The sequence below is a fragment of the Ambystoma mexicanum genome, chromosome 12, assembly GCF_040938575.1.
Source record: "Ambystoma mexicanum isolate Mex_15411 chromosome 12, UKY_AmexF1_1, whole genome shotgun sequence".
Lineage (NCBI taxonomy): Eukaryota > Metazoa > Chordata > Amphibia > Caudata > Ambystomatidae > Ambystoma > Ambystoma mexicanum.
Window position 1 is genome coordinate 659,262,876 of NC_090936.1, and position 26,733 is coordinate 659,289,608.

The following is a 26,733-nucleotide window of genomic DNA, read 5'->3' on the forward strand; positions in this document are numbered from 1 at the left end:
ATCAATGAAGCTATTTCCAAGGTTTCCAAGATCAAGAAATTTAAGCTGGCCTCTAGTCTTAAAATCATAGTGATACTTCTTCCTGATAGCAGGTTTTAGCCTTTGTGAGAAGAAGACTTTACCTTCTCTTCCCCCAAGCTACAAATGTAAATGATTTAGCAAATTAAATTTGCAAGGTATGCCACTCAGAGTGGGCTTGCTTTAATCTCACTGGTCCTTGCTGGTGCTACAGAATTTGATTGAGCGGTGGTTGAAACCTCTCCTGTTGGTAATGGTCAGGATGGGCCAAAGTAAAACAATCATACTGAGATGGCTTTACTTGTTTCAATGTTTACCACAGCTTATTAGATGAGTATCTTCAGAAAGATCTGTCAACTGTGGGATAGAATGGTATTGAAAACAAGAGGGCAAAATTGACATTTCATTGTTCAAATTTCGTTAAGGAAGGGGAGTAAGAAGGCTTATTTTTTATTGTACTATTAAACTGGAGATCTAAAACACAAGGTGCCCTGCTGTGCTTTAGAGTATAAGCATTCTGGGTCAGCTTTAGCCCTATGCGGCAAACAGTCAGGGCCCCCTCCTACTAGTCTTTCCTCTTTAATGATACCTGAATCCATAGTAACAAGAAAAACATTGTATTTTTTGATGGGGCTTAAAGCATAATTGCAAACAAAGAAGCAAGCCAATTGAAAAAATATATGTAAGAATGTCAGCATTAATTGCTCATCTCTACTACCATGAAATCCCAAGAGTTGATTTTGATCTCACCATATTCAATCTCCTGGCTGGGAACAAGTTCTATATTTTTGCTTAAAGTCAAGAGGTATCCATTTATAAATGTAACATTTCAAGCATACCAAGAATGAAAAATTGGTATAAACAAACGACATCCCTTCAATGTGTAACGTTATGCACACATTGTGAACAGCTCCCCGTTTGCTCTTAAAGCATTGGGACAATCTCATTTCTTATCCAATGTTATAATCAAATCATAATAAGCTCATGCAACAAGATGACTTCAGCCATGCAGGAGTACAAGTATGCTATGTTATGCATCTACTCTGCCTTCTTAAATCTCACTTTGTCTCGAAAGCATAGCTCAGGGGCAACGCGCTCGCCTTGGAAGCAAGACGACATGGAGCAACACTGGTCCGAACCACGGGTCTGCGCTTAGAAAACTCAGAGTATTAAGCACGTTATAAATGACCAATCATAAAGACAAGAGTGATCCAATGATAAAGGTGAAAAAGGCATAGTCAAGGGATATACCTCCTTTGTCTTTTGTGGTAACATGGGCAATGGTCGAGCTATGCTCTTAAGAGGGGTGTGAATGTGAAACAGTAGCAAACCAAACAGCAAAGTACAACAGTCCATAATAAAGAAATGTACACTCGAGGTACTATATGAATATGTATGCTTTAATTAATTACACCATATGCAAAAATAACTAAATTGAATACACTACAAAACCTCACCCCTGTGGAAGGGAAAACAGAAAGAGCAAAGATGCAGGACCATGGGTAATGAAACCAGTGTGAAAGGCAATCAAACACCTCAAAATGAAATATGTTCTTGAGCAAGAAAAGGGATTAAAGGTAACCCAACCAGTCTCTAGGGCCAAAAGGGGACCGGGAGAAGTTAACAGTCATTAATACCTTTCTGCTTCACTTGGCGCTTCAACAGTGTGAAACCAGGCTTCTTGATGCTGCGTGAGCGGCTCAAATCAGGCTTGAATATGGCAGTCGTTTTGTTCCAGACAGAGAGCAGGTGTCGAGCTGACATTTGCTGCAGTTCGAAAGGGCATTCAAAGAAGAAAATATCTTGAGGGGCACCAGGGTCAGTTCAACAGCAAAGAAGCTGGTGGCTGGAGGAGCAGCTTGAGACAGGTGGTTTGATGCAGCGTTTGCGGGTTGCGGTTCGATGAGGCCATCAGGGTCAATTTGACTGTTGATTTAGATCAACAATGAATAGGCTGACGGTTCAAAAAGCGTCTTGAACACAGTGGTTGCAGATATGAGCTTTAAGTTTGAGACAGGGCAACAACACTTTCGGATGGCACTGTGCGGGGGTGAACTGTTTTGAATATGTGGCGCAGAGGCTTCAAGATCAAGTGATTTCCAAAGGCAGTACTGAAGGACCCTGTTGGTAACACTGTGGGGTTTGAAACATGACTCGAATCGGTTAGAAGGGGAAAACGCTGGGATCCTGGCTGTGATGGCTTTCAGGCTGCTGCAGGACCCCCTCCATGGGCGAAGTGACAAGATAAGTCCTTGTCCCTGTTATCCCAAACATGGGAGAGGATGGAAAACACCTGCAAGATTCCTTCACATCCTTTGGGGTCCTGGGTACCGGGTTAGCTGGCAGGGAGGTAGGCCTTGCTCCCGGTAGCATTTCCTCCCCAGGGTGCCCTGTGGATGGTTAGGGAACACAGCTTGCCTCTGCCTCGGACACTCAATCTTCACCTTACTGGTGGTGATCCTCGGAAAGATCAGCTCTTCCAAAAGAGGTCCAAATCATTTCTTCCTTCTGCCTGGCTAGTCTAAAAGTGAATCAAAGAAGCAGTGAGAGACCCCCTAATTTATAGGTACCATTCCACAGTGATTAAACAAAGGCAAGCCTGCTTCAAAAGGTCCAATCCCTGCCTTTGTAAGGAGTGGCCTTTGCTTTCTTAGATTATACCCAAAGTGCTTTGTGCTAAAAGAAGTGAAGTGGATAGGAAGGAAAGAGATACAGCAAGAAAAAAAGACGGTGGGAAACCTGTCCCACTTGCGCTGTGCTCCCTCTATCTACACTAACCCTGACCCCTTCTCAAAAACATAGCATCAATGGCCTTTTGTTATGCAACAACCTGGTTATAGGGTGTGCCCTATTATTCTTGCTTACTAGGACAACCCCTGCTGAGAGCTATCTGGGCTTGAGAGAGGTGATACCCCAACCTCACAAAGGATCAAAGGAGAGGCATAGCCATTCAGTCTCCGATTATGTGGGGCTGGCAGGGACAGGGTGTCTGACAAGAATATACTTAACCCTTCCACAGCTGAGTTCACAGTGCTGACACATGTAGGATATAAATCAGATCTGGCTCTTAAAATGTATATAAACCCTCAACCTTCATAGCACGCAGGGTATGGCTTACATTTTCAAATTACCCTGCAGCCAACTAAGGGGTTTATCATAATCATGGAAATTAGAACGGGAGTGTAAACTTAAAAGCAACTTCTGAATTGCAGGGACTTTCATGTCTCAGCAGCTGTCAAACAGGGCACCTATGACCTCTAAACCTGCTCTGTGTCACTGGAGAGTAGTAGCAGCAGATCACAAGACTGATGCAGGGGCACGGGTGTATGCTATGCTTTTGGCATCAAGCTTATGAAAGGGGGTCTAATTACCAGGCCACCCTTTTTGTGATGGAGTTACCCACATCATTTGATCAAAATAATAACAATCAAAAGCCGCCAGGGCTTCTACACCCTAGCCAGTCAAAGGTGGGAATTCAGTCATGCGGGGTACATACCTAAGAAAGAATATGCCAAAGCAGCAGCACCAATTAGGATGTGAAAAGGCGTGCCACTTCAATGTCCCTGGGTAGCCACCATACATGAAGTATGCTGGGAAAATACATCAGAGGTGCAGTGAGATGCCCACATTTTCCCTGACCCATTCAGCACTTTATATCATAGGTAGGCGGGGTTGACTTTCATCAGGGAACCATTTTCAGAATACAGATGATGGAGGAGAGGCGGCCAAACCACACCTTATGCAATTTGATAGTGTGGAGCAGACCTCCATTTTCACTACCCCTGCCTTTAGCTTGGAGTCAGCTTTGGATGTGGTGAAGCAATAGTTACCCTCCCTAGGCCTACCCCCAAAATGGACTGAAAACATAGCATGCAGCTTTGGGCAGGCTAGGTTAGGGGACCACAATGCAGGCAATTTTCATCACTTGCTCAGAAACAGAAGCTTGATACGATTTATTGTCCTCCTTAGATGTAATATATTGCCATGTAGGGAATACACAGGTGCTTGGTAGGGTCTAGCTATGGAAGAAATACTGTGCAGAAACTCTAAACGGGAGATGGATTCTATTAGACACATACTCACATGATGTGAGAAATTGCAAGAATGGTACTTTAGAGGATTCAGCAATTTTGTATGTGATCTAGGTATGATTCTATCTGATCGGTTTTGGTCTGCCATATAGATGGCAAAAAGGTGTCCAGTCATTATTTCGAAAACTTAGTTTCTACATATAAAAGTTCTGAATACAAAGTTTTCAAAGAAAAGTTTCAACTGCATTTTTTTCATGTTTCATGTTTTATTTTAGTTTTGTATGGAAAAAAAGTTTGTTTTAAAAAGAAAACGGGGTTGGGGGGAACCCCCCATTAAAAAAAAAAATAAATGCATTCGAAACTTTTTTTTCCGATGCTTTTGTATCAGAACTTTTGTGTGGAGAAACTTTCACTGTCGAAACTATCACTATGAACTGGCCGAAAATATGGTCTACATTGGTGCTGCCTTTTATATTTGGAAGAGAGCAATCCCAAGCAATTACATTTATGCAGAGGGAATGCCATGTTCTGAAAAATTCAAGATCTCTCACGGAGTAATAGAAACAATAAATGGATTTGAGATATTTTGTGATGATGTAACATATCTAATTGTAATATGAAATGTTTTGTGTAAATTAGTTAAGGAACAAGTTACTTACCTGTTGTTCTCCAGCATGGGTCTGGCATGGATTCACATGCTCATGAATATTCCCCGTCGTCAGGCTGGGAATCCTCGGTAAAGAAAAATCAGTATCAGTTTCGTTTCTGATCTGTCTTTCTTAGTAGTAACCAATCACTGATCTCTGGTTCATACTACCCCCAGCCAATGACTGTCCTCTCCCTAAGCCCCGCTTCTGGCAGCCATCCTCAGATTTGGTAGCACGCCAAATGGCAGTATGACCAAGTGAAGAGCCGCCGAGGGGTGGGTGGGAGGGTTCGCATGTGAATCCATGCCAGACCCATGCTGGAGAACAACAGTTACAGGTAAGTAACTTGTTCCTTTTCCAGCATGGGGTCTGGCATGGATTCACATGCTCATGAATGAAAGAATACATAGCAGTATACACATGCACAACCACGGGAGGTGGCAACAGGCTCAACATTAAGCAATACAACCACTCAACATTAAGCAACTCTTACCTCCTCACCAGGCTCACCTTAAGCGAACAGGTTGCGCAGCACTGCTTGGCCGACCCTGGACTCCTCCCTGGAGTCCCGATCGACGCAGTAGAATCTTGAGAAGGTGTGTGTCGACCTCCACGTAGCAGCCCTGCAGATGTCCAGCAGCGGCACACCAGACAGGAACGCCATGTTAGCAGTGATCACTCTGGTCGAATGGGCTCTCGGACGGCCGGGCAGCGGTCGGTTTGCCAACCGGTGACAATGCATGATGCAGCCGGAGAGCCATCTGGAGATGGAAGTCTTGGAGAGAGCCTTCCCTTGATTCACAGACCCAAAGTTCACAAACAGTTGTGACGTCTTCCGATGACAGGAACTTCAAAGGCGCCGAATGCATAGGCTCGAATGGGGCCCCAATGAGCCTGGTCAGCACCACATTAAGCTCCCACGCCGGGGCAGGAGCCTTCACCGGCGGGAATGATCGGAATAGTCCCTTCATAAATTCCTTCACCATGCGATGGGACCACAAGGACGGCCGTCCCGTCGTCCTGGTATAGCGGGAGATGGCAGCCAAGATGAATTTTTATGGAGACGTGAGCCAGTCCTGCCTTGGCCAGCGACAGCAGGTACGGCAGCACTTGAGGGGCCGTAATTCGCAGAGGGTTGATCTTCTGTGCACGGCACCAGACAGAGAACCTCTTCCATTTATGACCGTAACACTTGAGAGTTGAGGACGCCCTGGCCTTTGCAACAACCTCTCTGCAATCAGCCGGGATATCGTACCCTCCAAACTCTAGTGCTGCAGGTGCCAGGCCTGCAAGTTCAGCGACTGTGGGTCGTGGTGGAGAATGGCGCCTCCTTCCCTGGAGAGAAGATCCACGTCTGCCGGCATGCCTGACTGGCGGGGACGTTGACAAGTCCAGAAGGTCCGGGAACCAGACCAGCCTCGGCCACGCTGGTGCGACGAGGATCATCCTGCACCTGGACTTCTTGCACTGGTTGATGAGGCGGAGCAGCAACGGCAATGGAGGGAACAGGTCGATCTGGGGTTTGCCCCATCGTTGGAAGAGTCGATCCACTTGATCCTGTCGCAGTTCCCACTCGTGGCACGAGCGCAGTTCCCTGCTGAGTGAGTCGGCAATGGTGTTTTTCATTCCTGCCAGGTGGAAGGGAACCAGAAACATCCCCTGGGCGACGGCCCATTGACACAGATTCTGGGCCTCCTTGGATAGGGCTGGGGATCTGGTGCCCCCCTGCTTCCGTATGTAGAACATCGTGGTGGTGTTGTCGGTGAAGATCCTCACCACTTTGTCCTTGAGGGACAGGAGGAACGACTTGAGCGCCCAGAACACTGCTCGGAGCTCCAAGATGTTGATGTGAAGAGACCTCTCCTCCGGGAGCCAAAGGCCTCTTGCGTGGAGATCTCCGGTGTGGGCCCCCCAACTCTCCAGAGAGGCGGCCGTAGTCTCCGTCTCCTGCAACGCCAGGGTTTGAAAGTCTGTGCCTGTAGTGAGGTGAGCCCGGGTGCCCCACCATAGGATCGCCCGACGGAACTCCTCGTCGAGAGGGATCCTGTCCTCGAAGCAGCCCCTCGCCTGAAACCAGCGGCCGTCGAGGAACTCCTGTAGCGGACGCATCCGAAGTCTGCAAAGGGGCACAAGGTAGATGCATGAGGACATCATCCCGAGAAGGGACTTGATGGACCTCGACCTGGCCACGGCCGTGGCTAACAGGCGTCGCACCTTGCCCAGGATGGTCTTGGTCCTCTCCTCTGAAGGGGAGGCCAATTGCTCCACTGTATCGAGCTTCGCTCCCAAAAACAGTGCTACTTGCGATGGAACCAGGTGGGATTGGGGGTAGTTGATGGCGAACCCCAGCTCCGTGAGCAACCGGACGGTCCTCGCCGTATGATCGACGGCGAGTTCCCTTGACCTTGCCCGGATTAGCCAGTCGTCCAGGTAGGGGTAGACGTGGATCCCCTGCAGGTGCAGCCGCGCCACCACTGGTGCCAGGCACTTGGTGAAAACCCTGGGTGCCGACTTTAATCCGAATGGTAGGGCTCTGAATTAGTAGTGGCGTCCCTGAACCACGAACCTGAGGAACTTCCTGTGCCTTTTTAGAATAGGGATGTGGAAGTAAGCATCCTCCAGGTCCAGTGACGATAGGAAGTTGCCTTCCTCCAGCTGTCCCAGCACGTGCTGGAGGGTGACCATCCTGAATTTCTGCGCCTTGATGCATTTGTTTAACCGACGCAGGTCCAGGATGGGGCGCCAACCGCCTGTCTTCTTTCTGACGAGGAAGTGCCATGAATACACTCCGGAGCCCCGCAGCCTCCTGGGGTCGAGCTCAATGGCACCTTTCTTGAGCATCGCCTTTACTTCCAACAGCAGTCGAGGGACGTGATTTTCCTTCCTGGCCACGGGAGGAATGCAAGGGCACTTCTTTAGGAATGCCAGCAAGTGCCCATTGGCCAGGGTGTCCAACACCCAACGATCGGTGGAGATGTACTCCCACACTCTGACGAACTTTGTCAGCCGGCCTCCCACCGGGTCGCTTCGGTGGGGGCCCGACAACCCGGCCGGGTCAGTCTTGCTTGGAAGCGGCCTTTGCCACCTTGGCGACGACAGCGGGAACCCCCTTGCTTGCCGCGACCTCTGTAGGCCTCCTGGGAAGAGGAGCGGGCCGCCTGGCGGTAAGTGGAGGAGCCACCGCTGGATCCTTTGGAGGCACCCTGTCTGCCTCCAGGGCTCCGAAAGGGCCGTCGCTGCTGAAGCACCCCAAGGGCCCGGGCCATCTCCGAGTCGGTCTTGATGGCCTGTAGAGACTCATCCACTGCCTTACCAAAAAGGTTGTTGCCGTTGAACGGCATGTCCAACACTCTAGTCTGGACATCCTGGCGAAAGTCTGTCGCCTTGAGCCATCCTCGTCGTCGGAGGCAAACTCTGTTGCCCAGTTGGCGAAATCCGGTATCTGCAATGTCCGTTGCCACCGTTATGGCGTGATCCGACGCCACCTCGCCCTCCTGCAGAATTTCTAGGGCCGCAGGCAGAAAATCTAGCAGGGGAGCTATCTTGAACCAGAGCTCCCTGTCGTAGCGGGCAACGATCGCTAAGGCATTGGCCACCTTAATCGTCGTCGCCGCTGACGAGATGACTCGTCCCATAGAGTCCAACTTCTTGCCCTCGCTGTCCGGCAGGGAAGTGGAAGTTGAAGCCGCCCCGCCCGCTGCCTTCTTCTTAGCCGCTGCCGAGACGACTGAGTCCAGCGTGGGCTGGGCCCTGAGGCACAAGGGGGCGGCATCGGGGACTCGGTACTTCTTCTCGTACCTGTCCCTCTTGGCGGGTGTCGTGGCAGGGTTTCTTGAGGACAGTAAGCCCCTCGTCCTAGATGTCGTCGAGTAAAGGCACCGCGAGGACCATCTTCCTCTTAGCCTCTCGCCGTTGGTACAGAAACCCCTCCTTTTTCTGTTCTTCAGGGCAGAGCTGGAAGAGCTCGGATGCCCTGGTTATCATGGCATGGAAAGAGCCAACCTCGTCGGCTGGGGACGCCCGCGATGTGGAGGGTTTTGGGGGGGTGACGACGGGATGTCCGCTGTGTCATCGTCGCCGTCATCGTCCTTCCCCGTTGCCGTGTCCGTCGCCGTATCCTCTCTAGGGTCCGGCGAGGGAGATGAGGGGTCCACCAGTCTCGCAGGCACGAAGGGCGGAGTGGGGTGGACTCTCCTCTGCTTGTTCGCAGGGCTTCCCGACGGGCCTGGTTCCAGCTCCTCCGTCGGGGTGCGTGGTAATCTCATCCTTATCTCGGTACATAAGGATTGGATTGCCAACAAAATGGCCGCCGAGCTATCCTGGGGCTCGGGCAATGGCTGCGACGGATGGGATGGCCGCTCCACTGGACCCTGTTCGTCGTCATCGTCGCTACCTTCGATCACATCAGCAGGGACCGTCCCCTGGGATCGAACCTTCTCGAACCTCTCGTTGAGGCCTATGGACCTTTCGTTGAGGCCCTTCTAGGTCTCCACCAGTTCCTCCTCAGAGGCTGATTCCGAGTCTGTAATGGCCACCACCCCCCCTCTTTTTCAGCCGGGGCTTTCACGGGGGTCTTAGCGATGGGCTGGAAAGAGGATTCCCTCCGCGGCGGCAGGGATACACTGGGCGCAGAGGCCGTTTCCATTGGCGTAGTCTCAGCCGGCTCCGCCAGAGTCGCAGCGACCACTTCGGTAGAGGCCTTAGCCGGGTGGATCAAAGCCCTCACCACCTTAGGTGCGTCCTGGGCCTTCACCTTGGGGGGAGGGTCAGCGCCTCGCTCCCCCTTCGAGATCGACCGGGTCCGCTCCAGCGGCCTAATTTGTGCTATGCCACCACAGCTTCTTGGACATGGTGAGCACTGGTAACCAGGTTTCAAAGGTATTGCTCTTTGTAAAGGAGGTTGCCACTTTACACTTAGGAACACTATTATCACACATCTGTAAACGTAGTTGTATTTTGTTTATTTAGGTATTGGAAAATGAATGATGGAGGCTATATAAAAGAACATGTACATACATATTTCATAATGCATTTGCTCAAATTCACACTTCAATGGTTTTAAAAACTGTACTTTATAGGCAAGTATTAAATCATTCCAATTATTTTCAGAAAGCCATATTAGCTAACTCCCAAAGTACGTATTAATAAACTCGTAAAATGTGATTGGTTTGAGTTTCTTGGCACTCAGTTTTGAAGGGAAGAGCACTATAAACGCAAACCTTTTAGGTTGTTTAGGCATGCTCTTAAATTGCATTAAGTGACAGGTACTTTCTGAGAAATAGCAGGCAGGCAAACGGAACACTAAAAAATTAATAGACAATAATACCTCTTGTTGCTGACTGTAAAGGCTGTGTCAAAACTTTGATATCCAGTGCATTTCCAATGTTTTCTTGAAGAGAAGCACAGTATCCATCCACAACGTTATTTACAGTAGCCTTTAAACTTCCCAGATTATAAAAAACCTGGAGTGCTGTGCCCACTTGAGTTGGATTCTGGAAATTAAAAACAAAAATGTATCATAAGAATGATATTAGGCAGTTCCCAATATTGCTTTTGCTCGAAGACAAATACATGTGAATTTATAATCAGTGATTCGTGGAAGACTTCATCTCCTCCAAGAGCATGAGGCAATTTGCAGATTATGCAAGAGACACAGTTCATAAGTGAAACACTGACACACATTTCCAGGTTGAATTTGGAATTCAGAAAGAAAGATTAATAAAAGGAACAACCATGACTTTAAACAGAGTAAGGGCTGCAGAGAGGATGTACTGAATTAGGCTGCAAGCAGGAGAAGGTGCAGAGAGAAACAAGGAGAGCGAAAACAGGAGAGGTGAAGCATGTTATGTGTGATTATACTGGTATTTGCATATTATTTTATTGATTCAAGCACCAGTAGAGTCATTAACTAATGCAGTCAAAAGAGCCTCTAAAGTAAGACTGAAGTCAATTTAGAGTGGCGAACAAAGTCCTATCGTAAAACACTGCAGTGGCTTTAGGAATTGAAGTAGCCAGGAGGCAGTGAAGATTGCAGCCAATGGACCAAAGAGAAGCGTTTGGTGCCTTAAGTCAATAAAAACTGAAATTGTTGGAGTTGGGGGGTCAGTAGATCTATTAGTCAAGGGAGTTGGAAACCTGTAAAATGCAGACGTTGGGAAAGTTGTGTGTCCCCAATTAGAAATCAATAGTGTTAGAAGAATGCTTGTGTAGCCTTTCCTGACCTTTGATATCTCCAGCATCAGTCCTCAAGTGGATGCAACTTGTGCATCCTTTTAAGGGCCAATAGGTGCGCACCACGTTCGTGAAAAGCGACCCTGTAGCTATGTTCCAGAATGAGATCAATGAGAAAATGCAGTTGGTACTAGAAAGTCCTGTTCAGCTGGATTTTAAAGTTATCCGGTTCAACAACACATCAAGAAAGAAAGGGTAACTTAAGGGAGGTCACAAGTGACTATTGCAGAGATTAATGATGGGCAAGAAGTTGATTTCACAGACCTGTAAGAGCATATAAACACAAACTGGATTGTTGGACGCAAAGAATGTCTGAGATCACACAGACAGAAGGAATTAACAACAGGACTTGGAAGGAGGTCTTCTGGGAGATTTACAGATGATTGCTGGACCTTTAATTCTTGAACTCACATTCTAACTACCTATTAGTACACTGTCCAATAATGAAGGGGCCTCCATCCCATATGGGACTAAGAATCCGGTATTTTGGGAGATCTGCAGACGATTGCTGGAACTTTTTTCTTGAACTCCCATTCTAGCTCCCTGTTAGTACACTGTCTTAGCTTGAGGGGACCTCTCATCCAATAACGCTATAAAGGGTACGGTTACATATGACATTTGATCAAATGTGGTGAGTAGGATGTCTTTCACTGAGGTATGGATGATGTAGATTTAAGGGGTCGCAATCTAAATCGCCACATCGGCTCACTGTAATGTTGCTGTCATTGGAGTGGGTGAGGGTTGGTCTCAGTCTACAAATGCTTTGTTGTTCATATTCAAAATTATAAAAACGAATAATTAAAAAATACATGGATTTAGGAATGGCTGTAAGTCATCCTCGAATTTGAGGAATTAAGAGTTAGAGGAGTCCAGGGGAGTTGTAGCAGCTAAAGTCAGTGGAGTGAGGAATTAATGGAGTCAATGTTTTAAAGACTCAGTGGTAAGTAAAGTAAGGAGTGAGTGGATGGATGGTGCCAGTTTAGTAGAGGCAGGAATCAGAAGCCACGGGTACAATGCTTACCTTTTCATTTCTCTACATTCTGAGACAATTCATTCACGTATTTTCCAGGGTATTAGAAAGAGATTTTATTTGGACGTGTAGTACTGAAAAAAATGCTCTTTTTTGATAGAACATTAATTGAAGGACCCATAGTAAAACTACTCATTAAGTGCCAGGTTATCGGCCAGTAATACGGGCGTCCTCCCCCTTTCAAGCAGCTGAAAACGCTGTACAAGTGGGGCGTGCCCAAGATGTTACAAGTAGGCTGCAGGGGTGGTCGAAGCAGCAAACAGGGGCCTCCAATGGGGGAGAAGAACAAGTTACTTTCTTACCTGGTAAAGTTCTTTCGATGGGATGGTCCGACAACGTATTCCATATCTATGACATGTAATTACCACAGCTGTGCTGCTTCGGAAACTTTTTTCGGCGTCTGTGTCCTGCGTCGATGCGCCGTCGTCGAGGACCTCCTCCGACGTCCGACATCATCCGATGTGATAAGTAGGACGCACGACGCCCGTAGCCTCAGTTGTAGTTTTTTCCCCCAGAACGTGTGACATTAGTCAACTGCCAGTCAGACACAAAGCCTTGCGGAAGGTAAGCTGCAATCGCAAAAGAAATTCTGCAGCGGGGGAGGCAGGGCGGGAGCGATATGGAATACGTCGTCGGACCATCCCATCGAAAGAAAGTTACCAGGTAAGAAAGTAACTTGTTCTTCGAGGGGTCCTCCGACGTATTCCATATCTATGACAGACTCCCAAAGCAGTACCAGAGCAAGGAGGAGGGAAAGAATTTAGAATCAAAATTTAGAATAGCCAATCAAATAGCAGAGCAAAGGCCCGCCTTACCAAAGGCCAGATCCTGTCCTTGGATGGGAATAGTGACGTACAAATGTATGTACTGAAGCTGTCATGATGCCTACCTCCAAGGAGCCAGGTCCGACCCAGCAACCCCAGACGCAGGCATCATTTCCCCCAGGGGAGTGCCAGCGGGCCCAAGCTGGGGCCCTTTGGACGCAGTCCTGGCGCCTTAGGCGCCAGGCTCATAAAGCTAGACATGTGTTCAAGTGTTTTAATGTGCATTTACCTGATGCAGACCATGCTGCCACATCCAGGCCCTATTGAGGCCTGAATGGAACTACTTTACTTGTGGGACTGCTTTCCACCCGGGTGTGGTCGGGGAAGGATACATACCTGATCGGAGTAAGGACACACACTTGGGACTTCTTCCAAAGCTATTTAAACCACACCCGATCAGCAACTCACGCTTCGCGTTGTTCTGCTCCTCGCAGCTGGACGCTCACCTTGTCAGCTCCTGCATCTGGACTTCAGCCACGCCTGTCAGCATCCTGGGTCACCTGCAAAGGGAGACAAAAGACCTTACCAGCTAAATCTGCACCACAGAGACATCACCAACGATCCTGAAAGGGAAGACATTATTTTTAAAAGTATTTCGTTACGATCGCTGCAGCGCTGCATTTCACTCACCTTTCCTGGGTTCCTCCATCTTCAGCAGCGATCATCCAGATACACAGCCACTTCCCAGAGCCTAGAGAAAAAAACAAGAATAAGAGGTGAGAGAAGGAAGGGAATAAGACTTACCTGTTGGGTCATTCCCATTTCATTTCGGGTCTTGCCGCTTTCAGGCATTTTCCGGACCCCGGCCCCTATGGGGAAAAAAGACAAAGACATTGAATGAGCGTATGCAAAGACAGTTCCCGAGCGCTCATCCAGAACTAACCTGCCATTTACTGGAACTGGAACTGCACGTTTCACTTCGGGTCGGCGCCATATCTCCGGCATTCCGAACCCCGGCCCCTAAGGGAAAAAAAGACATAAGCATTAGCGCTTGCTGCAAAAAGACAATGAACATTATTATTAAGCTTGGACTTTTGAACTTGCAACAGAACTTTTACAGAGCCTTACCTGAATAGTCAAGCTTACCTCAACTTCCATCAATCCTCAATCCAGTGAAGTAACTGGGTTTCAACGCGCCCCTGCATCAGAAGCAGGATGGAGAGCTCATCCTTCCTGACCCTAAGGTGAGACTTCACGGGGAATCGTGGAAGGGTATCGTGGAGGGTTGGAAGAGAGTGGGAGGCTTGAGCATAACTCAGTCAGTAGGTAATACTCCCTTTTCACGCACAGGGGAATATTCCTGCGAGCCGGAGAAGCCAGAGTAGAGGGCCCTTCCTGTCCATCTTCAGAGTCCTGCGAGTCCTGCGCTTCACCATTGAAGAAGCATCAGCACTCGAAGCCTGACCTGCGCCTCCGTGGGAATCAGGTGAGCGCTACAGAAGCCCAGGTGGCTGCATCACAGATGTTGCGAATAGGAACACCCCTCTGCAGGGCAGTAGATGCAGCCACACCCCTGGTAGAATGGGCCCGCAAGCCAGCCGGTGGGTCCTTACGCGCCAAGCGGTAACACTCCGAGATGGCTAAAATAATCCAGCGAGACAAAGTCTGTTTCGTCACAGCTTGCCCCAAACGCTTTCCAGCGTCACCAATAAAGAGTTGATCGTCCACTCTGACCCAGGACATGCGTGAAACATAAAAGCTTAAAGCTCTCCTAGGATCAAGCCTATGGAGCCTCTCCTCTTCCTTACGAGGATGCGGAGGAGGATAGAATGCCGGAAGAACAACCTTCTGGGCCAAATGAAATTCCGTCACTACCTTCGGAAGAAAAGAAGGACGAACTCTAAGGACAACCCTGTCCTTGTGAAATACAGTGAAGGGTGGCTTAACTGAAAGTGCCTCTAACTCACTCACTCTGTGAGCGGAAGTAACCGCAACTAAAAACACAGTTTTCAGAGTTAACAGCCTCAAAGGGCAAGAATGTAAAGGCTCAAACGGAGCACCCATAAGAAACTTAAGAACAAGGTTTAAATCCCAATCGGGCACCCGGAAAGGAGACAGAGGGAACACATTAGTGAGCCCTTTCAGAAACTGTGAAATTAAAGGGATTTTAAAGTAAGAACACTCTTCTGACGAGCGCTTAAAGATGGACAGCGCCGCCAGGTAACCTTTAATGGTACCCACTTGGAAGCCCCTGTGGGCCAAAGAAAGTAAAAAGGACAGAACCATGGGGATGTCACATGCAAAAGGATCCACATTCTGAACTCTGCACCAGTCGCAGAATTTATGCCAACGGCAACGGTACAGAGACTTTGTTGCTGGCCTTCGGGCCGAAAGCAACACCTCCATCACGTCTTCAGGGAGGTCCCAATCCTTGTACCTCAACCTTTCAGAAGCCAAGCGTGAAGGTTGAGGGATCTGACCTCTGGATGGAGAACCTGACCCCACTCCCGTGAGAGCAGATCGTCTCGGTAGGGAAGACGACGTGGAGGGCAGATGGACAAGTCGAGAAGGTCCGGGTACCACGTCCTCCGAGCCCACGCCGGGGCAATGAGGATCATCCGGGAACCGAACTTCCGTAACCTCCGCAGCACTTGAGGGATGACGGGGACTGGAGGAAACGCGTACAGCAGCGGGAATGACCACTCCACCACAAACTCGTCTCTTAAGGCTCCTTTTGGAGGAAATTCCCGCAAGCAAAACCTTTCGCACTTCCGGTTGACACTGGAGGCGAAGAGATCCACTTGAGAGGTCCCCCAAAGGGCAAAGATCTCCAGGAGAATCTCCTGCGCCAACTCCCACTCGTGAGAGATCGCGCTCCGCCTGCTCAGAGCATCCGCCGTCACGTTTTCGTCTCCGGCCAGATGAACTGCCGAGATCGAAACTTCCTGCTGGATGGCCCAGAACTCGAGCTGCATCGCATCCCTGCACAGAGGATGTGACCCTGCCCCCCCCTTTTTGTTGAGGTAGTGCATGGCCACTGTGTTGTCCGTCAGGATCAGGACACTCTTTCCTCGCACAGTCGGCAGAAAAGCCTTCAGGGCTAGCCTGACGGCCCTCAGCTCCAAAAGATTGATATGGAGTCTGGACTCCGACGGAGACCAACGACCGCTGACTGTCAGCCCGTTGGCATGTGCTCCCCATCCCGTGCATCCGTCACGATCGTCACCTCCGGCCAGGGAAGCCAAAATGAAGCCCCCTTCATCAAGTTGCCTTTGACGGCCCACCACAGAAGGTCCCGGGCGACCGAGGGCGGCACCTGAAACGGGTCCGACATCCTGCCGGAGGACTGCGACCATTGCGTCTTGAGTGCCCACTGCAAAGATCTCATCCGCAGGCGAGCCTCTGGCACCAGAAGAATGCAGGATGCCATGAGGCCGAGCAACCTCAAGAACTCGAACGCTGGGAGCGTCTGGGCATGCTGAAACTTGTGCACCATCTGCTGAATGTGAAGAGCCCTCACCTGGGGAGGAAAACACTGCCCCAGGGAAGTGTCGAGCACTGCTCCGATGTACTGGAGCCGCTGTGTTGGCGTCAAATGGGACTTCTTTAAATTGAGGGAGAAGCCCAGCCTGTGAAGGGAGTGGCAGGTGACGGACAGATGATCCAGGACTTGCTCGGGAGAGCTCCCCCTGATCAACCAATCGTCCAGGTAGGGGTAGACGTGAATCCCCCCTTGCCTGAGATGCGCTGCCACCACCACCATGAGCTTGGTGAAAACCCTCGGGGCAGAGGTCAATCCGTACGGCAGGACCCGAAACTGAAAGTGCGAGTCGCCAACCGCGAACCTCAGGTACTTCTTGGGATGGATCGGCACATGGAAGTAAGCATCCTTGAGGTCGAGTGACACCAACCAGTCCTGAAGCTGAAGGGCCTGGAGGACTTGAGAGAGAGTAACCATCTTGAACTTGTCCTTCCTGAGGAGTTTGTTCAAACCGCGCAAGTCCATGATGGGTCTCAATCCCCCGTCTTTCTTCGAAATCAAAAAATAAGGGGAATACCATCCCTTGTTCCTCTCCGCTACAGGCACCAGTTCTATGACGCCTTTCTCCAGCAGGGCTTTAATTTCCTGCGCAAGGAGCGGATCCGGACTCTGCAAAGAGAGGTTCCCCGGTGGATTGTCGCGAGGCCTGTGCCGAAAGGGAAGACAGTAGCCGTGGGTTATGATCTCCAGAACCCACACATCTGAAGTAATGGCTTGCACTCTACAAGATGCTGCGCCAGCCTTCCCCCAACCGGCGAACCATGGGACATGGCCTCATGACTGAGTGGGAGCGGCTGCGGCGTTACCTGAGGGCAAAGAGGCAACTGCCCGAGCGGCCTTGGCACCACGGGTACCCTGTCGTCCACCTCTGGTACCCCTGCGTTGGCCTCTTTGACTGCCAGCTCCTCTCGCTTTACTGAAGGACGAGTAATAGCGAAAGGAACCACCCCTCCAGTGCTGTCCCCTAGGACGAAAAGGCGGAGGTTGGCGAACTGCAGCGCCCAACGACTTTGCTGCAGCTTTTGAGGTCTGCAACATCTCAAGGCTCTCGTCAGCCTTGCTGCCAAAAAGGTGTTCACCGTCAAAGGGCATGTTGAGGAGCCGGGACTGCACATCAGGAGCAAACCCCGACTCCCGCAACCACGCAAACCTGCGTATCACGGTGCTCGCCGCCATGGACCTACTGACGCATTCAGCTAAGTCCAAACCCGACTGAACGGACTCACACATGGCATCCTTACCATCCTGGACCATAGCAAGGAAGCCATCCCGTTCGTCCCCTTCGGGAATATGTTCAGCCGCTAACGCAACACAGTTCCACAGAGTGTGTGTGAAACGAGACAAGGCACAAATGGAGTTGGCCGCCTGAAGCGCCATACCACCATTAGAAAACACTTTCTTCGCCCAGCCATCAAAACATTTGTCGTCCTTATCAGGAGGGATGGTAGGGTACGACGCCTGCTTTGCCGGGGCCGTGGCCGCCTGCACCACCAAACTCTCCGGAGTGGGGTGCCTGGTCAAGTAGCAGGGGTCGCTACTGACTGGACGGTATTTTCGCGACAAGGATCTGCCCACCGCCGGGAGACTCTCCGGAGCAGTCCAAGCCGCCGCCACCCTTCTCTGTAAAGCCATATGGAACGGCAGTACCGGTTCAGTTGGGGGACTAACATCAAGGATGTCCGTCAGATCATCCTGCACAAACTCCCGTGGGGGAGCAGCCCACCCAAGTACTCAGAAACCCTAGCCATAAAGCGCCGGTACGAGGAATCAGCATGAGAGCCAGGCTCAGGCCTACAAAACTCCACCTCCGGAGAGGTGTCCAGTACACTGGCATCATGCAGTGACTGCCTCAAATCGTCAAACTGACTATGGCCCGAGACAATTTCATCTGGAACCTGACTAGGAACCAGGCCATCAGAATCCTCATCCGCCTCTGAAATATATTCCAGGTGGCGAAAAGGCGGCACCCGAGAGTGCTTGCTCTTAAACAGAGCCTTCCTAGGGGGTTCCCCCGTGCCACGGGGTACCTCCGACACGAAAGGCGTCGATGGCGTCGAGCGAATCGGCGCCGACGTCGAGAGAACAGGCATCGGCGCCGAGAGGATCGGCGTCGAGGAAATCGGCGTAGACGTCAGATGCAGCGCCGTCGGCATCGACACAGCCCTCGAAGCCGGAGCCCCGAGCGTGTCCCTCGATGACCTGAGCGTCGACGGCTTCGACGACTTCCTCAGAGCCGGAGCCTCGAGAAAGCCTGTCGACGCCCTCGACGCCTCAGACGTCGATGTCTTCCTCGAAGACCTCACAGGTGCACACAGTCTCGAACGCGTCGAGGACCGGGACCTGGAACGGGTACGTCGAGAACGAGTCTCCTTGTTCGAACGGTACCTCTCCCGTGACTCGTGCCGACCACTCTTGCGAGCGGTGTCTCTCGACCTCTCACGACCGAACCCCACTCGGGGGCGCGGACGGCTTAGTACCCTGCGACTCAAGAATCGCCAGCATTTTCTTCCCGAAGGAAGCCCATTCCTCCGGCGTCGCACGGCTGGTGGGGTAAGCGACGTGCCGGGCAGAATCCTCCGAAGAGGACCTGGAAGACGACGCTTCCGAGAATGCCTCGAAGAGGCTGAGGAGTGCCGAGACCGACTCCTAGAAGGAGACCCACGAGACTTCCGACGAGGGGAGAGTCACCCCTCGAATCATCCGTTGAAAGCCCCGCAGACTTCTGGGGCTAGGACACCCGACCTACCGACAACTTCTTCTTACGTTCGCGTAAGGCTTTGGACGTGAGCGACTGGCAGTCGATACAGTCATCCATGTCGTGGGCCTCCCCGAGGCACCAGAGGCAGGTGTCGTGCGAGTCCGTCACCGACATCTTGGACCCACACTCCTCACACTTCTTGAAACCCGGACGCGGGGTCGAAGACGAAGTAGAAGACATCTTCACACGAAGGATTTGCACAAAACGAACAGGTTCGAAGAACCAAGAAGAACAGAACTCCAAAGAGTTGAGGCGTTAACCGAGATTCACGAAGCAACACGTTTGCGGTAAAAACGGAACTGAGGCTACGGGCGTTGTGCGTCCTACTTATCACATCGGATGACGTCAGACGTCGGAGGAGGTCCTCGACGACGGCACGTCAACGTCATCGACGCAGGATGCAGAAAAAAGTTTCCGAAGCAGCACAGCTGTGGTGATTACATGTCATAGATATGGAATACGTCTGAGGACCCAATCCCCTCGAAATTAGATTTAGAAGAGCGATCAGCATTTGGCAGGATGATCTGTGAAGAGTAGGGTCTTCAGTGTAGTATGCAGGGGGGGCAGTCTTATCTGCATTGGTAACTCTTTCTAGAGACAAGGTGCATAGCAAGAAAAGGCCAGTTTCCTTTTTCCCTCGTGTAGTTCTTTGTTTCCAGTCTGGTAATGTTAAGGCTTCTTGTGATGCACTGTCCCCCAGAAATGGTGTGTTTCTCAGCTACGTATGGTGGCGTTTTAGTTTTGACTGCTTTGTGATGCAGGCAATCATGAACATGATATTTGCTTTAAGGAACAGCCAGTGGATCTCCTTGAGTATGGGTGTGTTGTGGTCAAATGTTCTTAGTCCTGTGATGAAGCATGCGCTACAACCAGTGGTCGAAGTGTACGAAAAGAAGTAGTGGAACTATGTTGCCAACTGGCCTGACCCCGTTCCCTCCAAACTCCATTACCACGCCCCATCCCCACGCACAATACTACCCCCTCAAACACATGCGTCTGCTGTTTAAGGGAGCCTTCAGTGCAGTGCACTAAAAGTGCAAGTTTCAACTTCATCAAGTATAGGAATAGTACAACCTAACTAAGGAAAGTAGAGAAGCACTGCTCCAACCACTCCCCACACACTTCGACTACTGGCTACAGCATGCTTGATGGCATCCAGAGAGGCCAACGTGGCATCTGTGAGGAGGGTGTTGCCACAGTACAGGTGTGAGAGGGCAAAAGCTTGGACAACTGTTCTGAACTCAGGGCAGTGATAAAAGGCTTCGCTTTGCAGAGGAGGGCAAGCTGGAACCATGCTGCTCGAGTTTTCTGGGCAATGAGTGTTTTCAAATGAAAGGTCACAGTTTCTAACAAAGCTGACAGATTTTGTGCTGGTTGAGTCTTGAATCCGTCAAGATTCATGCCAGTCTGTCAATTCTGTACATTTGAGTGCTTGGTGGGCATTCCTCCGAGAATGAATACGGTCTTTGCAATGTTGAGGTGTAGGTAGGTGCCCGACATCCAGGCATGGATGAGGAGCAGACAGCGTTCGAGTCAATGGATGTTTTTGATGCAATTGATCTTTAGGTAAATATGTGTCTCAACTGCATATTGCTATATTTTGATGTTGGCGAGGACTTCCCCTCCAGAGGTTCCATTTAGAGGTTCAACATAACAGGGTAAAATGGTGGAGCCTTGTGGAACTCTGGAGGTTACCAATTGGTGTTGGGATCTATTAGGGCACATTTGGATGTGTTGGAGAGGTACTAGGCAAACTACTGCAAGACTGTTCCCATGTGCGTGGCAAAGATGTAGAAGAGGGCATTAAGATCAGCAGTATCAAAGGCAGCAGAGAGATTGAGGATGAGTGAGCAGGGGTCCCCTTTGTCGAAGACGTTTGCAGTGCATTGATAAATTATAAATTACTCACCGTAGTGACTAACATACTCCTAGTCCATAGTCCCCTTTCCTCCACCCTGTATGGGTGTCCCTTGCTAGGGACGGCAGACAGAACCCTTTTCACCAGAAGAAATCATCTTCCCCTTTAAATTTAGAGGTGTGCGGGGGCACGGCCCAGGGAGCATGCGCTCCCCTGACTACGCCAACCAGCACCACTCCTCAGTCCCCTTTGACGAGTCAACAATATTAACATTGCCTAATGACGCCAGTTTTATTAGGGGGTGAGTATGGTGGGACGTATGGAGGAAAGGGGACTATGGACTAGGAGTAGGTTAGTCACTACGGTGAGTAACTTATAATTACTCCTACGTCCCGTCCCCTTTCCTCTATACTGTATGGGCGATTACAACTGAATGCAGGCCCAGGGTGGAGAGGTGTCCCTCTTAAGAAAACAAGTTCCTTAATACTGCCTGACCAAATGCCATGCCTGACCTGGAGCTGGCATCCAAGCAATAGTGCTTGCAGAAGGCCGAAGGCATAGCCCATGTAGCCGCCTTGCTGATGACCTGTCACGGAATGTGCCTCTGGAAAGCATCCGCTGTGGCCTTGCCTCTGATAGCGTGGGCATGCATGTTTGCATGATGGCTGTAATCATCCACCTTGCTATGGAGGCCTTGGAAGCCTGATAGCCTGGTTTTGACCGACCAAAGGTGACAGAGAGCCTCTGATGTCCAGGTAGAACTTTAGAGCGTGCCTGACATCTAGACAGTGCATTACCCTCTGAGCCTCGTCCTTAGGGTCCACAAAGAAAGCAGGCAGCGCTATCTACTCATTCGGGTGAAACAAGGAGACTACCTTAGGTAAGAATGTGGGGCGAGTTCTAAGCACCACCTTGTCCATATGAAAAGTATTATAAGTAGTATAAGGCTCTGAAGCCACCAGTGCCTGGATTTCACTGACCCTGAGTGCAGATGTAAGACCCACGGGGTGGGCCGTCTTAATGGTGACTAGCCTAATGTCGGCGGATGCCATTGGTTCGAATGGTTTATGCGCCAAGGTGCCCAAGACCAAGATGAGGTCCCACACCGGGTGAGGCTTCTTGATAGGCGGGTAGAGCCTGGTGAGGACCAGCAGAGAGTCGTTGTCCCAATCTGTAGGAGGGAAAAAAGAGAACAGGGAGGGATAGGTAGGCGGAAGACAGAGGATCCAGGGGTCTGCAAACATCACACAACAGCGTTGGAAGTGAAGAGCAAGCCTGCCCCCCACCGGAGACTTGTGGATCCAGATGGGCGTGTCATGCCTTTTTGCCTTCTGAGGCTGAGGAGGGGGACTGAAAAAAACCTTTGTGTGCCGCCTTGCGCCGGTGATGGCTCGGGGATCTTTCCGGTTGCCTGGACGTCTCTCCTGGAAGCCCCGGAAACATCTGAAAAACCGACCTTTGTCTGAACGCTGATGCGTCTGGCTATTTGCCTTGGGAGTGGCCTTAGTGAGGATTGTTTTGTTTGTTTATTTATTTAGTATGGCGCGCAAAACCCAGAGGTAACAGGGCGCAACAGAGAGCAGGAAGGTAGGATTACATAAAAACTTAGTTGCAGGATAAGGCACACATGAAAAGGAGCATAGCATTACATTGTGTGGAGTGTGCATTTATACATATAGTTAATAGATTGCTTACATATTTAGTACTGTGCATAGAGACAGTTCGGTTGCACATCGAGGTGAGGAATCTGACAATGCTTGAATACCATTGGCCAGATTACAGAAACTTTGCACCAGTGCAAGTGAAACGTTTCACCTTATTAGCAGTTGGGTGTAGTGTGCCCTCGTTCAAAAAACATTGATGCCATATTCAATAACATTTGCACTGTGACAAGCGCCATTTCTCATTATTCTGGATGTGAGATAGGGGGGGGGGCTGCGTTGTTTAAGCATTTGAAAGTGAGCGATGCCGTTTTGAGAGCGATGCGGTCGGAGATTTTGAGCCATTTGTGTTCTCTCATTTTGTTGGAAATGTGTTCCTTGGAGGGTAGGTTAAGGGCTGTTCTGAGAGCATTATTTTGTAGTGTCTGTAGTTTGTTGGTTATGTATTTATGTATTTGTTGGCTCCTAGGTACATGGCATTACAATAGTCAAGTCTGGATAGCATTAGGGCATTGGCAATGATGATGCAGCTAGCTTGGGTGAGGAAGGCTCTACTTGTCCTGACTAGCTTGCATGTGTAGGTGGTAGAGGATGCTAGTGAGTTGACATCAATGTCAAAGGCCTTATAGTTGGAGCTGAGTTTTTTTAAATTAGTGTTGGATCCGAGGAGTAGGATTTCGGTTTTCTCATCATTCAGGCATAAACCGTGTGTGGCCATCCATGCCTGAATGATGAGATATATTTTGTTTACCAAGGCCGTATCTGAGTCGAAGTTGCCCGAAAGGGGTATGAGGATCTGGGTGTCATCTGCATAATTAGTATATGAGACACCCAGTCTGTCCAACTTGTCAAATAGGGGCTTGGTAAAGATGTTGTAGAGGGTGGGAGAGACGCAGGAGCCCTGGGGTACCCCGCAAGTTATTTTGATGGGGTCTGCTGAGGCCAGGGTAGAGAAGACCCTCATGGTTCGATTGTCCAAGAATGATTGGATCCAGGCTACGGCCTCTTTCGAGAAATGGGCAGCTGAGGCCAGGTGTTCGCACAGGACTGCTTGATCCACCAGGTCGAACGCTGCCAACAGGTTGAGGAGGAGTAACATGGCAGTGTTCCCTTTGTCGTTAATCTCATTGATCTGGGTTTTAAGATCGATTAGGGCTGTCTCAGTACCATGCTGTGGTCTGAAGCCCGATTGGTGGGTGCCTAATAGTTTGTGAGTTTCAAGATATTGCTGAATTTGCAGGTATGCTACTCTGTCTATTATCTTTAACAGGAACGACACCATGGTGATGGGCCTATAATTGGTGGGAATAGCAGGGTCTAGTGTTTGCTTCTTGAGGAGAGGCAGGACCCTAGATTCTTTGATGTTGCTTGGTACGTTGTTGGAAGAGAAGGATGCGTTGATCAGCTTGGTTATAAAAGGGGCTAGGTCCCTGGCAGCATCCTTGATTATCTGGGGAGGGCAGTTAGATGGTTTAAGTGAGGCTATAACTCTTTCTGTTTCTGGGATAGATATTTTGGTGAACCTAAAGAGATTCTGGCCTGGGAAGATGCTTCATTAGTGGTGAGGGAGTCTTTTTTTAGTGCAATTTTAGTTTGGAGAGTTTTTATTTTATTAGTTAGGGTGTTTTGGACGCTTGTGCACCATACTTTGTCCTTAATTATGTTGTCTGGTGTGGGTATGGGGGATTCTAATTCCCTTAGTATGGCAAATAGTTCTCTGGTGTTGGAGCTAGATTTTTCGATTCTTTCATTGAAGAGATTCTTTTTAGTGAGTAGAATTTATTTTTTATAGTTGTTTGCAGAAAGTTTAAGTTGTGATTTGTTCTCTTCTGTAGGGGAATTGCCCCATTGGGTTTCAAGATTCCTTTTGTGCAATCTAAGTTCTTTCAGATGTGGGGTAAACAAGGTGTTCAGGTGGGCTTGTTGTTTAGTCTTTTGCAGTTTAAGAGGGGCAATGATGTCTAGAACTTTCTTTATGGCATTGTTGTAATTTTTTACTAGACACTCTGGATTTAGGTTGTTGGGAAGAGAATTGATGGATTTAGGTTGTTGGGAAGAGCATTGAGGGTTGGCAGTAGTAGCGGTAGGAGGTTGTCCGGGGTTATATTTTTTTTTGCTCTAGTGGGCAGTGGTGGTGCCATGATTTTTTCTTTGTTGACTTCTTTATTGAGAGATAAAGTGAAGTCAATGAGGTGATGGTCTGTCCAGTGTTGGGGAGCGGTTTTGGTGATGACTGTCGCAGTTCAGGGTGGCGATCCAGTCCAAGGTCCTACCTTTATTATGGGTGGGGGTGATCACTCTTTGGATTAGGCCGTGTTCATCTAGCATGTTAGCTATGGCTTGTGCTGGTTTGTCATCAGGGTCATTTAACCCAAGGTTCAGGTCGCCTAGCAATAATATTTGGGAGGTGTCTTATGTTGTTAGCTAGGAGGCTGGATAGGTCTGCTTCGAATGAGCCAATAGAGATAGGCAATTTGGCTACTAGGAGCTCGCAGGATTTGAGAGGTGCTTGAGGCAATGGTTTTAGCTCGAGATTTGTTTTAGCTATAACGGCTAGGCCACCTCCTCTATTGTTGGGCCTGTCCATTCTGATTATTTGGTAATTTTCTGGAATGGCTATTGAAAGTGCTGGGCCTGCTGCTTCGTGCAGCCATGATTCGGCGATTGCTAGGAGGTCGAGGTTGTTTGAGGATAAGGTATCTGCTATTTCTGTGGCATGGGCCACTAGCGACCTTGCGTTGATCAAGGCTCCGGATATAGTGGTGGTGTTGGGTGTGTCCTGGATTGTTATATGGATGAGTTTGGGTTGGGTGGAGTTGTAGAAGGGTGTGGTTTGGTTCGGACGGGTTTTAGTGTGTTGCGAGGTGGGTCTCTTGTTATGGCAGATAGGCTTGTAGAGGCGGCGTAGTCTGGCATTTCTTTCTGAGGTTGGACAAGGTGCATTTTCTGCAGGGTACGTAGTTATGGCAACAGTAAAGATGGCAAGGTGTAATAAAGGTATGAGGAGGTACGGTACGGTGGCTGTTTGGCTCTTGCTTCATTGTACATTGTACGATTTGGATCCGGGATCAGCGACGGTAGTGTGGTGCGACTATTGTATGGTGGGGCTATTCTGGCTGTAGCGATAGTAGAGGGGTGTGGCGACTAACATCAGGTAAGGTCTAGTGGTTACTGTAGCAGCAGCAGTAGTAGTTAGGTGCGAACTAGTATAAGGCAATATCAGGTAAGGCACAACAATTGGTATAATGCAGGCAGTGTTTTCTATTCAGAGGCCTAAAATCTAGGAGAGTACGATGTGCTAACATACAGTACATTAGTATAGTAGCATGCAAGTGGTAATTCTAGCATGCTGTGCTTAGAATGTGCTGACATTTAGATTTGAATTTGCCTCAGAGGCCTAAAACCTAGGAGAGTTCTCAGTAGAAGGGGTTCACCTAAATTCAGAAATCACACTCAGGCTACAAATGGCATGTGCAAACAGATGCAATTAGACAAGGGAGTTCACCTAAATTCTGAAATCACACTCAGGCTAAAAATGGCATGTGCAAACAGATGCAATTAGACAAGGGAGTTCACCTAAATTCAGAAATCACACTCAGGCTAAAAATGGCATGTGCAAACAGATGCAATTAGACAAAGGGGTTCACCTAAATTCAGAAATCACATTCAGGTTAAAAATGGCATGTGCAAATAGATGCAAATAGATGCAATTAGACAAAGGGGTTTATAAGGGATTGATAAGGATTTAGCAGTCTGGCAACTGTTCTTCTTTTTATCAAGTTCCCCGTCCATAATGGATTGGAAGAGGTTTCCACCCTCGAAAGGAAGGTCCAGTTTGCACTACTGGACATCCGGGTTGAACTTGGCAGCCCATAGCCAGGTCGTCCTTCTCATGTATGTAGCAATGCAAATGGCTCTGCCTGAGGTGTCGATGTTGGCCACTGTGGACTCCATTATGTCCTGTGATACAATGTTTGCTTCCGCAAGCCCCGCCTTGAAGCATGATTGGCTCTGTACCGGAAACTCCGGAAGGAAGTCAGCGAGCATTGTGTCTGCATTGGACTAACGAAGATGAAGGGAGGCGTTGGCATAGATTTTCTTTCCATATGCTTCCAGGATCTTCTCCTCCTTACCCAGGAGTGCAGAGGCTGAAGTAGCCGAGGACGATTGATTGAAGCTGCGGCGATCACAGAG

At 49.4% G+C, this 26,733-nt stretch overlaps 1 protein-coding gene across 1 annotated transcript in view; it reads right to left on the reverse strand.

Moving 5' to 3' along the window:
- COG5 (component of oligomeric golgi complex 5) overlaps positions 1 to 26,733 on the reverse strand; it is a 2,640,594-nt gene that overhangs the window by 1,253,481 nt on the left and 1,360,380 nt on the right. The window contains exon 8 of the mRNA XM_069629143.1: positions 10,023 to 10,188. Within this exon, the coding sequence (XP_069485244.1) occupies positions 10,023 to 10,188 (166 nt within the window). The remainder of the gene's footprint in view (positions 1 to 10,022; positions 10,189 to 26,733) is intronic.